General features: G+C 40.5%; 2 protein-coding genes across 5 annotated transcripts; one reads left to right on the plus strand and one right to left on the minus strand.

The window, feature by feature from the left end:
* The first annotated feature begins 10,746 nt into the window (after positions 1 to 10,746).
* On the plus strand, positions 10,747 to 11,805 carry c1ql3b (complement component 1, q subcomponent-like 3b). The gene is made up of 2 exons (XM_085377282.1): positions 10,747 to 11,367; positions 11,626 to 11,805. Exons 1-2 carry the CDS (start codon positions 10,747 to 10,749, stop codon positions 11,803 to 11,805), a joined length of 801 nt encoding a protein of 266 aa, XP_085233408.1.
* A 497-nt stretch (positions 11,806 to 12,302) lies between these two features.
* Positions 12,303 to 19,206, minus strand: pter (phosphotriesterase related). 4 transcript variants are annotated; one of them, XM_085378031.1, is made up of 5 exons: positions 19,161 to 19,206; positions 17,231 to 17,696; positions 16,651 to 16,916; positions 14,006 to 14,146; positions 12,303 to 13,707 (listed from the first exon to the last, which is right to left on the minus strand). In XM_085378031.1, exons 2-5 carry the CDS (start codon positions 17,660 to 17,662, stop codon positions 13,497 to 13,499), a joined length of 1,050 nt encoding a protein of 349 aa, XP_085234157.1. In that variant the 5' UTR covers positions 17,663 to 17,696; positions 19,161 to 19,206; the 3' UTR covers positions 12,303 to 13,496. The 4 variants fall into 4 exon arrangements, with proteins under 4 accessions (XP_085234157.1, XP_085234158.1, XP_085234156.1 ...); XM_085378032.1 differs by having other exon boundaries at positions 19,151 to 19,197; XM_085378030.1 differs by having other exon boundaries at positions 19,136 to 19,195.
* Positions 19,207 to 20,571: the final 1,365 nt, after the last annotated feature.

Genomic DNA, 20,571 nt, shown 5'->3' on the forward strand with positions numbered 1-20,571 from the left:
TTCCTTGAAGACGTATGTGGCTGCTACTTAAGGTTAAACTTAAACTTAGCTGTTACAATCACTGTTTTGAACATAATGATTTACAAGTAGGTGTGGTGTAATCAAAGAAGGAGATTTTCTGCTTCCACATTCAGGTGCTCCGTTGCCGTTTTCTTTCTCAGTTTTCTGACTGTGAGCATAATTTTAATCCGGCTGAAAAAAGAGACGTTCTTTCATTTTCATATAAGAGCCACTTTCCCCCTGCCAGAGTCACCATGAACTCAAAAACTGTAACAGTACTAGTGAACTGCCTTATTTATTCATGGCACAGATTCAGCAAGGTGATGGGAAGATTCCTCTGTGATTCTGGTTGATATTGACTTGACAGCATCGCACAGTTGCTTAAGATTTGCTGACAACACAGCCATGACATGAATCTCCTGTTCCACCACATCCTAAAGATGCTCTACTGGGTTGAGATCTGGAGACTGTAGAGGCAACTCATTGTCATGTTCAAGAAACCAGTTTGAGATGGATACAGGGTCCTCATGAGGGCATGGACATGGTCAGCAATAATGCTGAGGTAGGCTGGGGCTTTTCGTCATTTTGGTGAGCCCACGCTGACAAAAGTGTGGTCTTCTGCTGCTGTAGCCCATCTGCTTCAATGTTTGGCTGTTTGTGCACTCGGGATGCTCTTCTGCATACTTTGGCTGAAGCAGAGCTGACGGGTTATTTGAGTTAGTGTTGCTGCTCGAAGCAGTCTAGCCATTCTCCTCTGAACTCTGGCATCAACAAGGCATTTTACACTCCACGAACTGCCGCTCATGGGATGTTTCCTCTTTTTCAGACCATTTGCTGTAATCCCCAGAGATAGTCATGTGTGAAAATCCCAGCAGATCAGCAGGTTATGAAATGCTCAGACCAGCCTGTCTGGTACGAACAAACACGCCATTATCAAAAGACACTTAAATAACCTTTCTTCATGATTCTGATGTTCAGTGTGAACTTCAGTAGGTCACCATATCATTAGACAGAAGGGCGTACCTAACAGATTTCCCAGAAGTGTATTTTGATTATTTATTTTAATCGTGCACCCAAATGAAGGTGTACGTAGCATATTAGGATTTCAGTAGAATTTTTAATAACAACATTGACTATTCTGGATGTTATCAGAAGGTCTCTCCATTCATGAACATCCATTGCAAGTTCATTGTAAAATATCTCGGAACAGCTTTATATCCTTATGTTTATCATTTTATGACCTTACTCTAACCTAACTGATTTTTTTTTACGTATTCTAAATGGGGTCAAAAATATTAAAGAGCCATTCAGACTTTTACGAAACACACTCAGCTCTGTAAATTAAGAAGGCCAGATTGGGAAAAGTATGAAAAGAGAAAACAGTAAGAGGGGTGGAGTGATGATACCGAGATTGGGTGATAAATCTTGTTCTGATCAGGTTTCTCTGGTGCCCTCACACCTCAGTCTCTTTCTTGGGGTAATTAATCAATCCCAGACTGGAGCCATTGATCGGCCTCTTGTAGCCCTCGGTATGTTTACACTCCTCGATTGTATTTGCCACTAAGCCCCTCGCTGCCACTCAATCTCATCGGCAGAAAATGTGACACTCCGCCCTCTGATGCCTTCAGCAAAACAGAGCATCGATTGACATCTCGATGAAAATCAATCTACCTTTTTTTTTTTTTTGCATGGGGGATTAAGTTTTGTCATAATCCTTTGTTGTAAATCTGTTTTTCGGGTTGCAATGCATTAAGTTTATTGTGAGCACACAAGTGTGTGTAACTTGTGTGTAACTTCTCATGGAAGTTAGCTGTTGTTCATAAAATATATATATAATAAAGAATATTTTAATTACTTTTATCAAATACAATGTAATCAAATGTAATAGAGAACACTGAATATGATTTTCAGATTCATGTGCATAATACAGACATTAGAGTTACTATAGGTACAGGTATTTATTAAAAGTGCCACCACATAACTTCTAAATGTAATCACATTTATTTACATAGCGCCAGTTCACAACAAGAGTTCCCTTAAGGCGCTTTATATTGTAAGTTAAATCTTACAAAACATCAGAGGGAAACTCCAACTCCAGGATGATACCCTAAGAGCAAGAACTTGGCGACAGTGGGAAGGAAGAACTCAAGTATCTGTTACTTAAAACCTTTTAGACTCTTAAGTAAAAACCACCGTTAGTGGAGTAAAGAATACACCGTTTTATTCTGAATAATAAATCACTGGAAATAATTTGCAAATGAACATAACAGTAAAAAACCTGAATGCACTTTTGACAAACTGCATTAAAGTTCATTTTTTCATTTTCAAATATTTTTTTCTTGTTCCTCCACTGTCTGCCTTACATGTTTATGTTTATTTAAAAGGGTCAGTGCATATAATGCTGCACTCCAGCTACCTCGGAAATCAGATGTCGCAGCTCGGGAATGACAGAGAAGAAAATAACTGATGTTATGTTGTGTAGCCCAAAGAGCTTCTAACTTGATATCATACATCTCAGATTCTGTCCTGCATTGCTTACATTCCCAGAAAGAATTAAAGCAACACGCAATGCTTTCCTTGTACATATGGGTGGTCTGTGTGGCTGTTATGAAAGAAAATCTCATGTTTTGCGCTTGTTCTTATATGTTGTAGAGAAATTTAAATATATTTTTAATACCTGCAAGAACTGCTGTTTTGAACTAAAGCTCCTCTCAGCTTCCACATTTCATCCCTGGATCTCTGATTGCCTCCCCCAACAGTGAAGTGGAATGAAATAACAATTCCACCTGATTATCAAGCCGTTAAATCTCAAGTGAGTCATCTGGACTAAGTAGTTATGTTGCACTTCTAAAAAAATGTTAAAAAGCAAAGCATTCATATAACTTTTCTAATTATCTTCTTACTGAGTCTCTAACAGGCAGCAGCTCATGATTCAACATCTTATTCAGAGACTGTTTGTGAGATGACAGCTTTGTGCTGCTGCTGCTGGAGGACAGGAGGATGCCGCAGAGAAGGCAACATGATTAGGAAATTAGTTACAAGAAATGGTACCCCAGTCATTAATGCTATTAAATAAGAAGCAATTTGAAGCACTGTTATTAAAGGTGTTCTTAGATATTTTTTTTTTGGCACTTTTAATATTTAACAAAACTTTGTATCAAAAAGCCTCATTATTGGCTGACGTCAGGCTCTCTTTGATCACTTGGTTTGACACAAATAAAAATACAACAATGACCCGTTGACAGCGCCAAAAGCCACTAACATACTTTATGTCTGATTTAATGTTTGAAACAAGGTGATTTTCAATGACTCTCAAATTACTGAGATATTGTTTTTTTTTCTCTAAAATTTAGGAAAACACTGAAAGGGGGGAACGGTGGATTTCTGTTTATGCATTTGTTTTCTAAGATTTCTCGTAAAGATATTTACTCAGCCCGTTTCTGTTTGTTCTCTTCTGGTCAGTTTGGATTTCAGTGAGATTTTTGACATTTTGATCTTCTCGGATTACAGGGAGACGTATGGAAACTTGCATCAGCCAATTAAAAAAAAAAATTACATTCAATATTATGTTATGATTATGCCAATATTATATTCTCAAACTTGAGTCACATTCTCTGAAGTTTAAGTCTGTAACTCAAAATTTTGAGATAATTCTCTTAAATTCCGATGCGCTTCTATAGAAACATGAGGAAACTTGGTAATTTACATGTGAAAGTTTATACAGTTCAGAAACTGGCCTGTAGAAGGTGCTAAAATATCTATAGCTGAAAGAAGTTCCAACGTGTGTGTGTATACTATTCTATATTTATGAACTGATCCAGGACTTGTTTTTCTCTGCACATGAGTCAAAATGTGCTTGAAGCTCTGAATAGGTTGCTCTTTTTTAAAAACTTTTTTATTCATCTTTCACTTTTAGGAATTATAAGCTTGCTTAATGCTTTTGCATGTTAACAAATCTAAATTCAGTTTCTTCTTTTAAACTCTCACGAGGTTACTATCTGAGCTCAACAAGGAGCTTTTTTTAAAGCTTTTAATGAAGACATATACTCCAAGGACAGCGGTGCAAGAACATGAACACATATCAAAAAGGCTTTAAGTGCAGCTGTTTTCTGGGTAACTGGAATGAAGTGAAGAAATCAAAGAAAACAATCGCAGCCAATCACGCCCTGATTTTCACTTGAATGAAAAGCCCTGCTCTCCAGTCCCACCCAGGACATTTGTGATTACTTCTCCTTCTTAAATACAGTAAAAGACCAGCTTTGAGTGGGTTGTGTGGTAACACACGCTGCTTTCCCCCCCGTGGTGCTGAACTGTTGAGACCAGCCTTTTTTTCCCTTTTTTTCTTCTTCTTTTTTTTTTAAAACTGGCTTTCAGTGGAAAGAAAAATAAACAACCAAATTCTGAAAGAGCAGCATGTGAAAAGTACATGCATCTCCTCACAGATACCCAGCACACATGGTGTTTTATCAGTTGATAAACACTCTGCCGTCAGCGGTCACATAATATTTCTCTTTATATTCCTGACTGCTTATGAGAGGTCCATTCACTTTCCTTCCCATTCACCACATAAATTCCTTGACAAACCTGTCTCGGCTTTGATTGTCATAACCACAATTGAACCCTGCTTAGCCAATCAGGTCAGGCTACCTAAAGGTCATACATATTTCATGCGGCATCGCATTTATCTGACAAAGTTTTTTTTTTATTTTTCCTTGTTGAATTGAAATCACGCCTCATATTTCATTAGACACTCGGAAAGCCGCCGATCTGTGGTCAGATGGGCTGTATGTTTTATTCATGTCCTCTGAACATCTGCTTGTCCGGGTGTCAAAAATCATCCGATTCCCAGAGGACTCCTGCCTGACTGGTTGCAAATGAACTCCGAAGCTGAGACTCAAAACAACCTGTCAGATCTCCTCACCGCCAGAGGAATCTCTCCGCACAGCTGCAGAGGTGGGCTGCTGAGATCTACTGCTCCAGTAAAGATTCATTAAAGTCAGCTTTGGACACATGCAAGTTGTCTCTTTCTCTCTTTTTCTTTTCTTTTCTTTTTTTTTTTTTTTTGAAGTAAAACATAATATTTAGACTCTGATTCATGATACTGTGAAAAGCTTTTAATACAAGTTGTGCCTTCTTCCCACAGCTTTTGGTAAATTTTGACACTGCTGTTCACTCTGGCTCTTGGTCGACAAGTCTCCCTGAGTCACTGGAGGTTTGTGCCAACTGGAGGGAAAGAGCCTGACCACTAACAAGTGCTCACTGACTCAGAGCCGCCACAGTATGTCCCACTGTGTTGGTGCATGTGTGACTGTGCATGTGCGTTTTATATACTAATCAATTATATACCATTCTATTTATCACTTTGCACCCATCCCACAGAAAATGTGTTCTTTTAGAAATGTTCATGTATTTTAGCTCACACACGGTGCCCTTAAGAACCACGGCTTATCAGCAACAACACCTAATTGATAAAATGAAAGGATATAAGAGTAAAAATAGATCCCAATTCAACCGTAAAGAGAGTCTTTACAATAACTTTTCACACAACCTATGATCTACGGTATAATTTTGCTTCTTTGAATCAGCTGCTTAAATTAGATATTGTGAAACATAACATAACAAAACATACTGGAAAAAAGGTAGCAATTTTAGTATCTGGAGAATTAAGGCATTATTTTAACGAGTACTTGCGAGCACATTACTGGGTCACAAATAGATACTGAGAACAGTAAATGAGAAGAAAAATTCCCTGTTAATTTTACATTTATACACACATTTTTCTTACTGCACAGTTAAAGGAAAAGAAATCTTAAAGATTAGTTCTAGATGTAGTAGATTACTTTTTTAGTTACACTCTTAACAAACCTCTCAACCTATCACTCTACCCTTTACAACCTGCTTTATCAAATTTTCAAAAGCTTGGAAATGTCCTTTGATTCATTCTTCTTTGTATATTTAAGTATAAAACATGAATTCATGTGAAAAAGAAAGTTTTCATAGGACTCTGTGCAGCTCTTTGAAAAACTCAGCTCAGTAGCAGGAATTTGAAGTGATTGTTTTCTGGCTTTATCGGCCTCTCTGATCATTGTGGGGGAATTTTGGCCCCCTCTTCTTTATAATGCTGCTTCACTTCATTCAGATCTGTGAGCATTTGTTTATGCACCGCTCTCTCAAGATCCCACCACAGCATTTCAATGAGGTTGACGTCTGGACTTCAGTGTTGGTGTCATTACTCAAAAAAAAAAAAAAAAAAGAGGAATATTTTGTACAGTACTCATTACTTTTCTTAAAAGTAATGCAGTATATTACTTAATTACTCATTTGGAGAAAGCACTTTGTTACACTACTCGTTACATTGATTCCTTATCACGCTTTAAAATGACCTGAAGCACATTGTCACATAATTATCAGTTAACAATACAAACCTTAGGCTACACCCCCACACACCAGCACAAATCCCTATTCTATATTTTTTTCTTTTTGTTCTTAGTTAAGAAAAGAAAGCCAGCAACACAACGACAAGAAGAAAACCAGCACAAACAGACAGCGATCGCCACAGTGATTCTACTTTAGAACCACGAACAGGTAGAAATAAAGTTAGCTTAGCGTTAGCATACAGTCTGTGCAGATGCTTGCACTCTCGTCCTTTTGTGCTATAAAAATGAAAGTAATGTCCATGTCTCCAACCCTATTGACAGTCCACTGTTTTCCATAAACTGAAATCAGCTGATTGTAGCAGAAATGCACATAAAGAAGAAAGTATTTTTGTTAGATTTTTTATTTTTTCATTTTATCCGCCTCTGCTATGCATTGCGATCATTGTCCCGTTGCATGACTAAATTTCTTTCGCTTTTCTGATAAACGGGCTAATACTTAACTCTAGAATATTTTGGCATACAGAAGACCTCATGGCTCATATGACTGCAAGGTGCCCAGAATCCTGTGGCCTGTATGGCCTCCCTGCATTGTCAAATACCACTGATATGTGTACCAGTGACATCTGACCCTCCAATTTGGCTAGAGAGTCAGCAACACCAAATTTTTACTTTCTCCCAGAAAGATGATGTCCTCTAGTCCAAATTTACAACAACCCATAAAAAACTATTTTAATGGTTCTACTAATGGAAGAAGACCAAGACAAGGCTGCATGCCCAAACATGAACATTGCATGAAAATGATGCTAGGCTACATCATCTAAAATCATGATTAGGGAAGTTGTACCTCTCATAAATTGTTTTTATGTGGACTAAATTATGACATCAGCACACAAAGCAACCAGCACATATTGTGGGCGAATGTGCTGCTGATGACGATCAGACCAGACGTCACTGAGTCGGAAACCTGAAGACATTAGGAGGGGTGAGCTGGTTCAGCCCCACTAACAGTAAGTTATCTGTGAATTTAAGTTGTCTCCAATGAAGGTTTCTAAAACCTAAAGATGTAAAATGTTGAGTGCAATGGGGATGGGAGGGGATTAATGCTATTTCTTTACATCTCCATCAGTGTGGCTAATCATAAAATCAGCACACCTTTTTGTCTCATCACAGGAAATGACACCGAGCTGTTGTACTTCTAAAAGTCACTGAACACCACCTGGCTGGCACCAAATGGCAGATGAAGTTAGCAACTGGTGTTGAAAATTTAGCTGTTAAAAAGCCATTTTCCCAAGAGTTGACACAAACGGAAGCAAAGCAAAGACTTAAGTTGTTCACACTTGTTAGGTTGACAGAAACATGACTCTGAATGAATGCTAAATTTCTAAGTCTAACTTACTCCATGTTTAATAAGCACTTTTTTGCAATCCTAGTAAACTAAGAAGTTATAATATATAGTCACCAGCCACAGGTACACCCGTTCAACTGCAAATATCTCATTGGGGGGTTTTAGGGGTGAAAATGCTTTGTTGATGTCAGAGGTCAGAGGAGAATAGCCAGAATAGTTTGAGCTGATTGGAAGGCAATAGTAACTTAAATAACTACTTATTACAATGAAGGTATGCAGAGGAGCATCTCTAAAGATCACACTGTGTGCCACTTCTGTCAGCTAATAACGGGTCACTGAAGCTATAATTACCACGGGCTCACCAAAATTGGACAACAAAACATTGGAAAAACATTCCCTGGTTTGATGAGTCTCATGTTTTGCTGCACCATTTGGTTGGTAAGGTCAGAATTTGGCATAAACAACATGAAAGCATGGCTCCATCATGCCTTGGAACAACAACTTAAGCTGATAATGGTTGTGTAACTGTGTGGGGGATATTTTCTTGGCTCACTTTGGGTACCTTAGTAACAACTGAGCATCGTTTCGTATCGTCTCTGACCATGTCCATCCATTTACAACCACAGTGTACCATCTTCTGATGGGACAAAACCTCTGAGGAATATTTTCGGCCTTTTGTTGAATCTCTGCCACGAAGAACTAAAGCAGCTCTGAAGGCAGCGTGGGGTTCAACCCGAAACTAACATGTTATACCTAATAAAGTGGCAAGTGAGTATACATTCACTTTGTGGGGTTTTCCATTAAAAAAAACATCAAGTTTGAAATGAATTTTTCAAAGTAACAAAAACAAACATAAAACTGATGTCATGTTTTATGGCCTTTAAATAAAGAATACCAGCAAATTCTAAGCTTCATATATTTCTTTTCCCCATCAACACTGTGTTCAGGTAGTTCAGCTCTGTGAGTGATCTCAGGACAATATGAGCAAAGGAAACTATAGACTAGAATCGATTTATAGAACAGAATACTGATAGGAGATTCATCTTGAATATCAAAAATGCGTCATTGTTAGCTGGTTGATTATTCCTCAGTTGGAGGACTTCGTCTCCCTCTTTCATAGAGAGGAGGCCTTGATGCATTGTCAGTCTAAGAAACTGATTCATTTTTAAATGAATCATTTAAACCACATCTAAAGCCTGGTTTCCCTTTATCGTTCACTGGCCTGAGGCAGACAGAGGTGGAGAGCCTTCATGGCCGAGCTACATGCCAGCCGGTATTCTGGACATTAACTCGCTCACTTTTCAAACTGACTGTGAATGCCCTTCAGAGCCAGACACCGGCTTAAATGCCACTACATGCGGCTTTCTCTGATTGTGAATGTATGCAGGCTTTATTTCCATTTCCATTATTCCCCTTAAATCTGTTATAAAACAAACAAACAAACAAATCCTTGCAAAAATGCTCACACGTGTAGTTTTTCACACATAGGGATCTGAGGTGCTGCGGTTATCATTGCGGTTGTTGCTTTGAAATGAAATAAATGTGGAAAGAAAAGTATTGATTAGCCTTTGGGAATACGTAAAAAGCCAGATGGACTCTGTGAAACCCTTGATCTGAGGTGGTTTTATATAAACACATAGCATAAATATATAACCTTTGAACTGTTTAGTTGATGGGTTTGATGACCTAAGTTTGTAAAGTAACACCATTTTCATTGTGAAATGTTACACCATTTAAACAGCATATACTTTTAGCACTGCCAGCAGCTTTCTTCTGGCAACTTTTGAGTCGACAATCCCACAAACACACTTTGCATTTTGACTTCCATAAAATTTGTAATCAAAGTTTTCCTCCTCCAAAACAAGACGGACCATCCGTGTTTTTTCTTCCTCTGTGATCCATCTTTCCCACCTGGCAGCGAGGTGCCATCGACAAAGTGACATCCTCTGCATTCATGAGCACATCATCATCTGCTCTCCTCACCAGGAATTAGCCCTTCATCACTCAAATCTCACAGAAGCTTTAGAAGTGCTTAACTTTTATCTGCATGGGGCACTGAGAAATGGCTGGGGCCATTTGAATCGGGTTAATAGGACAATATTACAACATTTTTCTTAAACTAATGGATGCAAATGGTAAATTCCCACTGGCAATTAATAAGTAACTTCAGCCTATTTCCCATCGAATTGCCTCAGCATTCATTTCATGACTATATCTGTGCAAAGTCATCCTTCACTGCCAGCTCCTAGTGACTCTCCTCTTTCTATCAGTGGCTGTATGGATTTTTTCCAAATGATAAATTGGACACAGGGAGCCGCTGAGGTGTGACCAGGTGTCAAAGGGGTATAGCTTTTTTGTCTTAAATGGTCCTAATTATGCTGAGGACCTTTAGAGCTGTTCCAATAGGCGCTGATAAAATGTTGTAGGATGTAACGCTACAATAATCAATGAAAGTAATGCAAAGCCCTCTGCATTAAATGTTTGTATTTTTTAAAGTAAAGTTGCTCCCTTATTTCAAAATCGACTGCATAAAATAAAATAGTCACGTTTCAGTGCTTCAGAGTTGCATCAGTGTTTGTCTGTCGTTCACCTTCTCTCTTTTGACTGAAGAAACGCACCGATTGTATTCCATCCATCACTTCCATCCATCCCTCCTCCCACTCTTCAAACCCAGAATCGAGTAACGGTTAATTTCTTATCCACTCTCTCCTTTGGCACCGTGGAAGGCAGAAACTTTGCACCGCATAACGCAGACTGGCATCTTCCTCCAAGCGATTCCAAACGACTGATGCTCTTTCACGCGTTGAGAAAGTGGAGATGAACCAGTTCGACGCTTAAAGAGAGGCATTAAAAAAAGTTGTGGATGGTTACTTTCGCGCACAAATATTTAAAGGACTATTTTGTCTCCATAAGTTGCAGGGCTGTGCAGGAGCAGGTCAAATTCTTCCCTCAGCAAACCTATCCTCCGCAGGCAGGCTGGAAGACCATCCACCCGGGAGATCACAGCGAATCCGAAGAGCGCAGATGATCGCATCTGGTGTTTGTGGCGTCGCGCTGGTGCTGGGGTTGGTGGTTCTGATTCCGGTGGTGGTGAACTCCGCCGGAACTCCTGCCCGCTATGAGATGCTCGGATCCTGTCAAATGGTGTGCGACTCCCACGGGACCGCAGCTACGGCTACAGCCAAGGCAACCAACCCGATCAAAGACAACCGCCTGGTTCAGTCGCTTCCCACGTTCATTCAGGGTCCTCAAGGAGAGCCGGGACGCGTCGGGAGGATGGGTCCCAGGGGTCCGATGGGCGAACCCGGGCCACCTGGACCTGCCGGTCCGCCCGGGGAGAGGGGGCCACCTGGCCCTCCGGGTCTACCGGGGGCACCGGGAGCGAACGGGCCAAACGGTGCCATCAGTGCAGCCACTTACAACACCGTCCCCAAGATAGCCTTTTACGCAGGACTGAAGAAGCAGCACGAGGGATATGAAATACTGAAATTTGACGATGTTGTTACAAACCTTGGAAACCACTATGATCCCTCTAGCGGGAAATTCACCTGTTCGATACCGGGGATTTACTTCTTTGTTTACCATGTGCTGATGAGAGGCGGGGATGGAACAAGCATGTGGGCTGACCTCTGTAAAAACAACCAGGTAGGACAACTCACGATTGCTTTATAAAAAAAAAAAGATAAAAAAGCTTGATTATTTTGATATTAGTTTGCTTGCAAAAAAGTAGACTTTTTGAGATTTTTACGCACAAGTCGCAGAGCGACACTTCCTGGGTATTGTGAAACAAACAAAGTTACGTGAGGGATTTTTAAAGCTTCAAATCAAGATAAGACGTGGAGCTGTCCGCGGTTCTGATTTCGAAACGAAGCCGTTTCACAAACTGTCACATTTGCCTTTCAGGTGAGAGCCAGCGCCATCGCCCAAGACGCCGACCAGAACTACGACTACGCCAGCAACAGTGTGGTTCTTCACCTGGAGCCCGGGGACGAGATTTATATTAAGCTGGACGGCGGAAAGGCGCACGGGGGCAACAATAACAAGTACAGCACCTTCTCCGGCTTCATGTTGTACGCTGATTGAAACACGGACAGATCTGCTGAAGAGACGAGAAAGAGAGAGAGAGAGACTGGGAGGATAAAAGAGCTTCTCTGCATATAGCTTGCTTCACCGCTCGTGCTCAGTTCAATGTCAGCTGGATTATTAGGGGCAGAGCTCACCGTTTCTATAACTCAAACAGAATCAGCAGTGATGTGGAGGAGGTCATGCAAAAACAGAAAACTGTGCTGGGCAATAGCGACGAGCTGAGAGTGTAATTACAAAACCAAAATAACAGTTTTAATTTGTACAGCACCCACTTGTACCCTTGTCACATTGATTAGTGTTGCTCGTGCTCCCTGAATGAAATGTCGTGCTTTATGAATTAAGTTTGCAGACGGTAGCTCGTGTGGTTACACATGTCCCTGTAGATGGAAAGTTTATAATGTGATGACTCACCTATAGGTGCAAATATGATATTATATATACATATATATTCACATGACCGCTTACAGTGCTGTTAAATCATTTGTGTGCTTTATTTAAAGGCAAAAAAAAGAGTCACAGTGGGTGAAATTTGGATGAAAATGTTGAAAAGCTGTAGTTATGCATGTTTAATCAAAATGACGTTTTAACACTGTGCAACATTAGGAGACTTGACAAGAAAAAACTGTAAAGGGCCATTCGTACTGATGCACGAATTCATCAGTGTAACTCGTTTTTCTTGCGTGTGTCAACATGGCATCTGGTTGAGACAACATGGTGGTCTGGTGGTTAGTCACAAAACTGGACAGCCACCGCTGACAGAAATGTTATATAACGCTCATCAATCTGCTTGCTGATTATTAAACTCCTCCAGAGTCGACTGTCAATTCAGATGTAAAATGTAGTGCGGTATTAAATTCTCACGCTCACTTTGTAATCCTCCCCAGAAGATTAATCAAAGTTAGATGGTTGTTCACGCCGCACAGTCAGCTGTGGCGATCGCACCATTGATCATGTGGCGAAGTCACCCTGCGAGGCCACCTGTTCCCAGATGAGAGGAGAACATGTCCTTCATCCGGGCCTGCCAGCCAGTCAGCCTCCCATAGACACGCAGACACCCACCGAGGGGCAACAGGACAACTCATCTAACACAGCCACATTGTGTCAAGAGCAGAGCAGCATACTGATTAGTAATGCGCTCATTATTTCCCTTCCATATAACGTGTTTGCATAAGTGTCGCCTACGAATACAAAGAGAGCAGCTATGACATTGAAATTACAAATAACAATAAAAAAAATTGAAAAAAATCAATTAGCACCGTGTTTGTGAGCACCTGGAAATATTTATCTTGGATTGCAATCACACTTCTACTGACGAGCAAAAGATTTTCTCGTGCCATAACAGGCACCGTGACCCTGCAAGGCCTCCTTTATTAATTTGCTTACAAAGTGAATCATGTATAATCACAAATATTTAAACAAAGAGAACATGTTTTGCACTAAAAGAGCCTCTATAAAAATCCAAAAGCCTGTAATTATTTTCCTTTGAAATATAATGGACGTTTTGTTTTGCTGAAAACTGTGAAATTAAAGAAAAATTTACATACAACGGTGGCAAGCCCGTTGCTATATGAGCCCAAGAACACATTAATGCATGACTCCGGATCGTGATCAGTATTCATTACGAGTCGTCATCAGAAGACGAATAATAGCCGGGTGAATTCGCCCTCCTCGCGCCTCTATTTTTTTAATTATTTGAAGGTCAACCAGCATTTAGGATTGTCGATAAGGATCTTGTCCACCTGGTGCTGCGATATGCCCCTCGTCAGCATCTTTGGCACGATGTTCTTCAGGATGTGAGAGTAGCCGTGGCCGCCGTACTTGGTCAGGCGGTTCTTGGTGTGGATGTCATGAGCGATCACGATCTTGTCCTCATAGCCCTCCTTCACCAGAAACGCCAGGCTGAACACGAGAAAACAGTGGGGTGAAAAATGAGGGGCCTCGGTCTTTTAGCCTTCATTCATATATAGGAACAACATATATACATGAGCATAACTTATTCAGCTCTCTTAACGTTATGGGAAATTTGTGTTACTTTAAAAAACAACTACACGATGAGCTCTTCTTTATAGTGAAAGTAAAAGATTTAAGGTGGAGTTAAGCTCCAAACACAAGGATTTCTATTACTGGACTGGACACGGATTCCTGGAGGTTTCAAAATAGTGAACAACACGCACACACAGAAGAAATCCTTACTCACGCTTTCACTCTCTGGCTGTCGCTGGGCATGTCCACGTCCAGGTTGTACGGATAGTTCAGCATCTCAGTTCCAAACAGATCATACTCCAGGTAACTCCCCAACTTAGCAAACTCCAGCAGCTCACCTTCATCCAATATCGTCCTTTTAAAAAGGCCAAAATAAAGCTGATAGTTATGATGCTTTGTTTGGAAAAACGAAGCTGTTGCAAAGTTGCTTTCCAGATAATGATGCATGGCGGATCAGAAAAAAGATGGCGCTTTTTGAAATTTGAATTATCAATCCATGAAACCTGTTACCACTGATATTCATTCCTATTCTTCTGTAATTTGGCACACCTCAATCACTTTCTCCTCATTTCCCTTCCCTAATGAAAAGGCTTCTTGTAAGGCTGCTCAATTAATCGAATTTTAATCACGATTACGATCTGGGCTTTCAACGATCATTAAAAATGACTGAGCCGATTATTAGCCCCTCCCTCATGCTTTACTCTCGCGCTGCTCCATGTGGCAAATCAAGCGCACTGCTCTGCATTTCGAACACGCGTCACAACAATTAAGAGGACCCGAGGGAAGCTCGGAAAGCTAAGCAGAAGTTATTTGGAGAGGAGTGGACTGCCGTTGGTTGAAAAGAGAGGTAAAAAAAAAAAAACTTAAGTGGTGTGGAAACATTATGGCTTCGCGGAGTCAGACGTGGATCAAGTAGACACAGTGTGTAAACTTTGCTATGGTGTCGTAGCTGCACCACAGAGCAACACTGCAAAGTTCACATTTTTCATTTATTTCTTATATTGCAAACATTTGCACTGTTATCAGTATTTGCACACTATTTTATATTATTTTTTTAAAGTCATTATTCAATACATTGTTATTCTTAACCCTTTAAAGCCGGTCAGAGCAGCATGCTCGTTTTGTATAACTATTTTTAAATCCCTGTAGAACCTGAACCGCTAAGCTAGCACAATAAATTTTTTTCCATATGAAACCAGAGGAGTTGTACTTACATCTTATGCCATCAGCTTGTCCTCGGTCACGGTTTCCTTCCACATATAGCTTTGCAAAAATTGCATAAAAAGAGCTTGCAGGAACAAAAACATAATATTCCAGAAACACGCTTTGCCGATCCGATCAGCTGTTCTTAACACTTCCCACATTGAAAAAGACATCAACGTGAACTATCGCAAGTGACGTCATTTTTGCGGAAAATGTAGTTTTTTACTTGTAGGCCTTAGAACTCGAATTGCACTGCTGGAAATAGTTTATTTTGATGCACATGCACATTCTTTGCAAATTTGCATCATAGGATTGTTTTTTTGTTTTTCCTGCAGTATATAAAAATTGCTGTATCTCCAAAAATAAAACTATGAAGACACTCACAATAAGTTTCCTGTTGTTGTAAACTATTTTTTGCAACTTTTTTGTATTTAAAGTTTTGAGGGATAAACCTCTTAAATTTCTCCAAGTAGAAATATATGTAAAAAAAAAAAACAAAAACGATTTTCAATTTTTTTTGTAATTTATTGCACTTTTTTGCAATTAATGTAGTTACTATGGACTTAATGCATACACATTTTTAAAATATGGGCTATAACAGTTGTATTGATGTATAGCAACTTGAAATGCTCCCACAAATGGCACTACAGCATGTAAAAAAATAATATAAGCTCTGGCGGACGAAATAAATATCGTCAAATAATCGTGATCTCAATTTCAGTGAAAATAATCGTGATTATCATTTTTGCCATAATCGAGCAGCCCTAGCTTCTTGACATGCTCCCCTCCACTGAAACCATTTCTGATGAGGCTTCAGTGAACAGAAGGACCAGATGCATCTCTGAGGTCCTGTGTCAGACTTTTGTTCGATTTTTTATTATGTCTTAAGTTCATGACTTTCACATCTTGTTCATCTGCTGTACATAGCACTTCCACTTCTTCAGTTTCCTAAAGATTTTTTAAGATTCACTGCACATCATGCTGAGATATTCAAAAAGCTATCAGTTTTAGGCTAAGAGCAACCTTGTTTGTGTAAAAATAATACATTGTGCCTATCAAACTGTTTTATTTTTGACATTTTCATAGGTTCAACTAAAAAAGTTGGAACAAATTATGTGTTTTTGGCGGCTCACAACAAATCCTAAAGATACAATTTAAAACTGGATCTTTGCTAAGTTGCATGTTATACACATACAACACTGATTCATCCCTTAATTTAGATGGGCCCGTGTTAAGTAGTTAAAAAAGCATTCCTCTAAATATGGTCAGGTATACATATAAAAGGTATAAAATTACTGAAATAGCAGCCAAAGAAAAAGAAATGAGGGGTGTCTCAGGACTTTTTGGCCAGCTGTAACTCAAGTCTGAGAACCAGAAAGCCTTCAGCAGCTAAAAATTAGGAAATATGGAGCAAACAGCATCATTTCAAGCAGTCACTGGCAACACAGTCTCACGAGCCTGACCAAGGACACCAAGGTCCAGGCTTTTTCCCCTTCCATCTGCTAAATCACTAAAATGTATTAAGATACTGAAATAAAAAATGTTTCAAATTAAATGTCAGAGAGGGCACGTGTCACAGGAAATTGTGTGTTTGACAGGAAAACGGCGCCCTAATTTTCGCTGTATCTTAATGACTTTATTTTAGTGACATCTCACCTGTCTAGGTGAGACATAACAGTTTTGCTGATGTCACCCCCGGCCTCCTGGAGTATCCGAACGATCTCAGCTGGAGCGGCGTGATCCCGGCCAGGATGGATGATAACAGGACAGCCCAGCTGAGCCTGAGCGTGCGCCGAGGCTCGCAGCACCTTAGTCTCGCTCTCCGTGATGGGCCAGCTGGTGCCGATCTCACCGATCACACCGCAACGGATGTCTGTGCCGTCAGCGCCGTGAAGGACCTCACTGATGATGATGTCTGTAAGCTGAAGGTCAGGAAATGAGGAGCTGGCGTGTGTTCATTTATTGAGAATACGTTTTCTAATTTCCCTCTTTCCCTTTACTAAGGATTGAAGGAGATGATGAAAGCATAGTTATAGTGTGTCTAAATATCGCTGAGTACGGTATTCTCAGGGTCATTCTCAGGTGTAGCTACCAAAAGACTAGACAACGTTGTCAGAAATCCATTCAAATCAATCAAAAGGCATGAAAAAAAATCCTCACATACTGAAACAAGCATGCTTAAAACTTTCTAACAAAGGTGTGTGAGCTCCAAACCCCACCACAAACTGGGACGCACCTTCTCCACACTCATTCCTTTGGTGGCCTCAGAGTGGGTGCAGTCCACGTAGTACCCTGCACCTGCAATGATGTGGACCCCGGTGTCCTTGGCCAGCTGTCGGAGGGTGGGAAGGTCCCGTTCGATTCCAGTGGTGGTGTTCTCCACTATCGTTCCCCCGCCGGCTCTCCTGTAGGCCAGCAGCTCGTCCCGCACAGCGGCGGTCTCCTGCTTCAGGAGCAGGTTTTCGGGGGAGCTGTACGGGTTTTGCCTGAGCCAGAACATGTGCTGCATCTGAAACGGGTTCTCTGCCACTGCCTCGTCTCCTGGGGGAGGGGGCGAGAAGCAGCACTCGAAGCTCATGGTCAGGTGCTCGTGGGTCATAGTACGGCCAAGCTGGTCTGGATCTACTAAACCCAGCACGGTCTGGACCCTCCCGCTCAACTCAGACATGATGCTATGAGGAGTGTTCAAGATTTCCCACAACCTGAAAAGACATACAGTATCATTTTTTATTTATTTTTTTACATCTATTTATTTTTTACATCTCTCAGACAAATATTTCAGTTTTTATAGAAAGATCATTGACATAATTGAGGAATTTGGTCATCCCATGACTGTAAAGCAGAGCTGCTCCTTCTTAAAAATGACATTACCTACAGTTTCATGTCTGCACCCACGAGGCTTCTTTTCAACATAAAATAGCAACTCATTTAAAAGAATCTCAAACTAGTTTTTACCTCGATATGACGACGCTGTACATGCCTTGCAGATGTAGCCATGATTTACACAGGGGGAAACAATTATCTGATCCCCAGCTGAATTTGAAAGTTTGCTCACTTCCAAAGAAATGGGAGTTTCCCCTCAATGACCTCAATGTGCTTGGTGGTATGTTTTGGGTCATTTTTATGCTGGACGACCCATCTTCAGTGTTCTTGCTGGGAAAAGGAGGTTTTAGTCCAAGATATTATGGTGCATGGCCCCGTCCACTGACGTCCAAATTAATTTATAATTTATAATGTGATGTGATCTTTTTCTAGATCTTTGGTTGACATTCTGTCTCGCTCTATTAAAATGAAGCTTCCATTTAAATTAGAGACTGTTCATTTCTTTGTAAGTAAACAAACTTATACATTTCTGAGGGTCACTGACGTTGCTCAGCTTGTGAACACAAACAGCAGGCATCTTTCATTCCCGCCTTTGGCTGCAGCAGGTCTGCTTCTTTCAGCTTCTGTTATCGACTCAATTCCTCATATTTATTTAGGATTACTCATAGACTGTATATAAGAGGATTACCCACGACCCTTTACATAAAACATGATTTAAACCAGCACTGAGTAACAAATGGGCCCCTGTAGACCTGTCAATGTTTGCCACTGTCATCTGTTAGCAACTCCACCCTCTGAATGTGCACGCGCGGAAGACCTGAGCTGACCCTGAGAGCTGTTGTAGGCTTGACAGTCGCCGTCACGTGACCGCTGAGCCTGGTTACCGATCAGTGAAGCCAAATAACAACATCCATCCTTTGTTTTATAGTTCCCGTGTAAAGTTTCGGCCGTGCCGTGCAGCACTGATACACATCAGACACATGTGTGAGTGCGTGTGTGTTGGCAAAAAGACAACGCATTCGCTCACTCTGCTGACTTTACAGTGCATACCAGAGCGGGACCTTTGGACTGCCAAGTACAAGCCCCGAGCCACACTTTGAAAAGTTGCATTTACTTACTCAAATCTTTGCTGTATGCTCGATGAAAAAAACCCTTCAGACCAGCACTGTACGCGTTAAATTGTTGCTCTACTGGAACAAAGTAAAACTGCTTCTCTTTAAATAATGTGCAGCGGAGTCAGACCTGCAGCAGTATATTTAGGGGATTTAAACTTTCACCGAGCTTTAGAATAAACTGTAAGACAAACAGTCTGCTAGACCTTATTTCTGCTCACTTCAGCCCACCTCCTCCTTCAGCCGAGTATGGATAGCTGCTTTGACAGGTTAGCTGAACGCCTTCGGTGATCATCGCGAGACATCGCGGGAATACGCTTCTTGTAGCATATAACAGGGAGAGCAACAAAGTTTGTTGAAATATAACGCCAAATCACAACAGCGGTAACCTCGGTGCGCTTTATTTTGTAAGGTAGATCCTTCAATAATACAGAGAACACCCCCAACAATCAAACAACACCCTGGAGCAATTAATTTATTGTAATTTTTTGTATTGAAGCAGCTATCTTCTATTTTTATTTTATTTTATTTTTTACATCCATCCAACTTTTATCTGATCAGGTAAGGTTAACTCAGAGGTTCCCAAAGTGTGGGGCCCGCCCCCTAGGGGGCGCAGTATGAAAAGGAAAAAAAAAACACTTGGACACTGCTAGCATAATGGACAGAACTTTTGACGGGGCTCCCACACAAACGCAAAGCAGGAGATGAAGCATAGCCAAATATGTTTTCAAACAAACTTCCTTCTAAGCCAAAGACTAGAAAATATGGTGAAGCATATCTTCCCTTTGGCTTCACCTGCACAAGTGCCAAGGTAGGTCTCCCCTGCAGAATTAGTTTTCTCTGTCGGGAGCACGCATTGGGTTCTCCAAATCACGGACAAACAGTATCCCACATTCTTGATTTTTAGTTCACAAACACTTCTTGTAACCACTAACTACTCTTGACATTTTGGAGATGTTAGCTCTTTATATAATAATGTTACAGTGGGATACAAATATTATCAGACTGATCCTGCTGTAATTTGTTCCCCCGGTTCAAATCACAGACAAACAGCATCCCATCCCACAGTTGTTCATGTTTTTAAACCCATTTTGGACAGAGAGGCATTTTTTTAAAAATGTATTGATAGCAATGTTGAATATTATTACACAGGAAAAAATCAACTACACGTAAAATAATTACACCGTGACGCCTCTGCCTTTCTAAATGGAGGGACAGTAACTGCGTGTGTATATGTAAGCATGTAAAAACTGCAGATAGTCAGATTAACAGTATTTTGTCTCTATGTGCCATTCTGCAATTCATCTCATGTAAACAATAACGTGGCAACATGTTACCAATTTCAATGGAATTTGAAAACAAAATATGGGTGTGTGTGTGGTTGGAGGGTGTGGTTTTTTTTGGGGGGGGGGGGGGGGGGGGGTTACAACATTTTTCTTGTAAAACAAAGGGGGGCCCAGCAAAAAAAAGTTTGGGAACCACTGGGGTAACTAAAGCTCATCCCAGCTGATTGTGAGCTGGACCTTAAAAAGACTAATCAAAAGTGTTATTAAAACACTTTATAAACCTCTTATAGATGGCGATTAATGAAATGTTAACACCAGTTTATTTTGAAAGCATGAGCAATTTAACAGATTTATTC

The sequence above is a fragment of the Diplotaxodon limnothrissa genome, linkage group LG18, assembly GCF_057381915.1.
Source record: "Diplotaxodon limnothrissa isolate DT_005_m linkage group LG18, D_limnothrissa_male_GT1.1, whole genome shotgun sequence".
NCBI classification, from domain to species: domain Eukaryota; kingdom Metazoa; phylum Chordata; class Actinopteri; order Cichliformes; family Cichlidae; genus Diplotaxodon; species Diplotaxodon limnothrissa.

Excerpts from the sequence above, each read along its gene's own strand:
- pter (XM_085378031.1), bottom strand. The coding sequence starts at position 17,662 with ATGTCTGAGTTGAGCGGGAGGGTCCAGACCGTGCTGGGTTTAGTAGAT. Across the intron at positions 16,917-17,230 it reads AAGGAATGAGTGTGGAGAAG|CTTACAGACATCATCATCAG; the intron begins GTGCGTCCCAGT and ends CCTGACCTTCAG. Across the intron at positions 14,147-16,650 it reads GTTATGTCTCACCTAGACAG|GACGATATTGGATGAAGGTG; the intron begins GTGAGATGTCAC and ends CCTTTTTAAAAG.
- c1ql3b (XM_085377282.1), top strand. The coding sequence starts at position 10,747 with ATGATCGCATCTGGTGTTTGTGGCGTCGCGCTGGTGCTGGGGTTGGTG. Across the intron at positions 11,368-11,625 it reads ACCTCTGTAAAAACAACCAG|GTGAGAGCCAGCGCCATCGC; the intron begins GTAGGACAACTC and ends TTTGCCTTTCAG.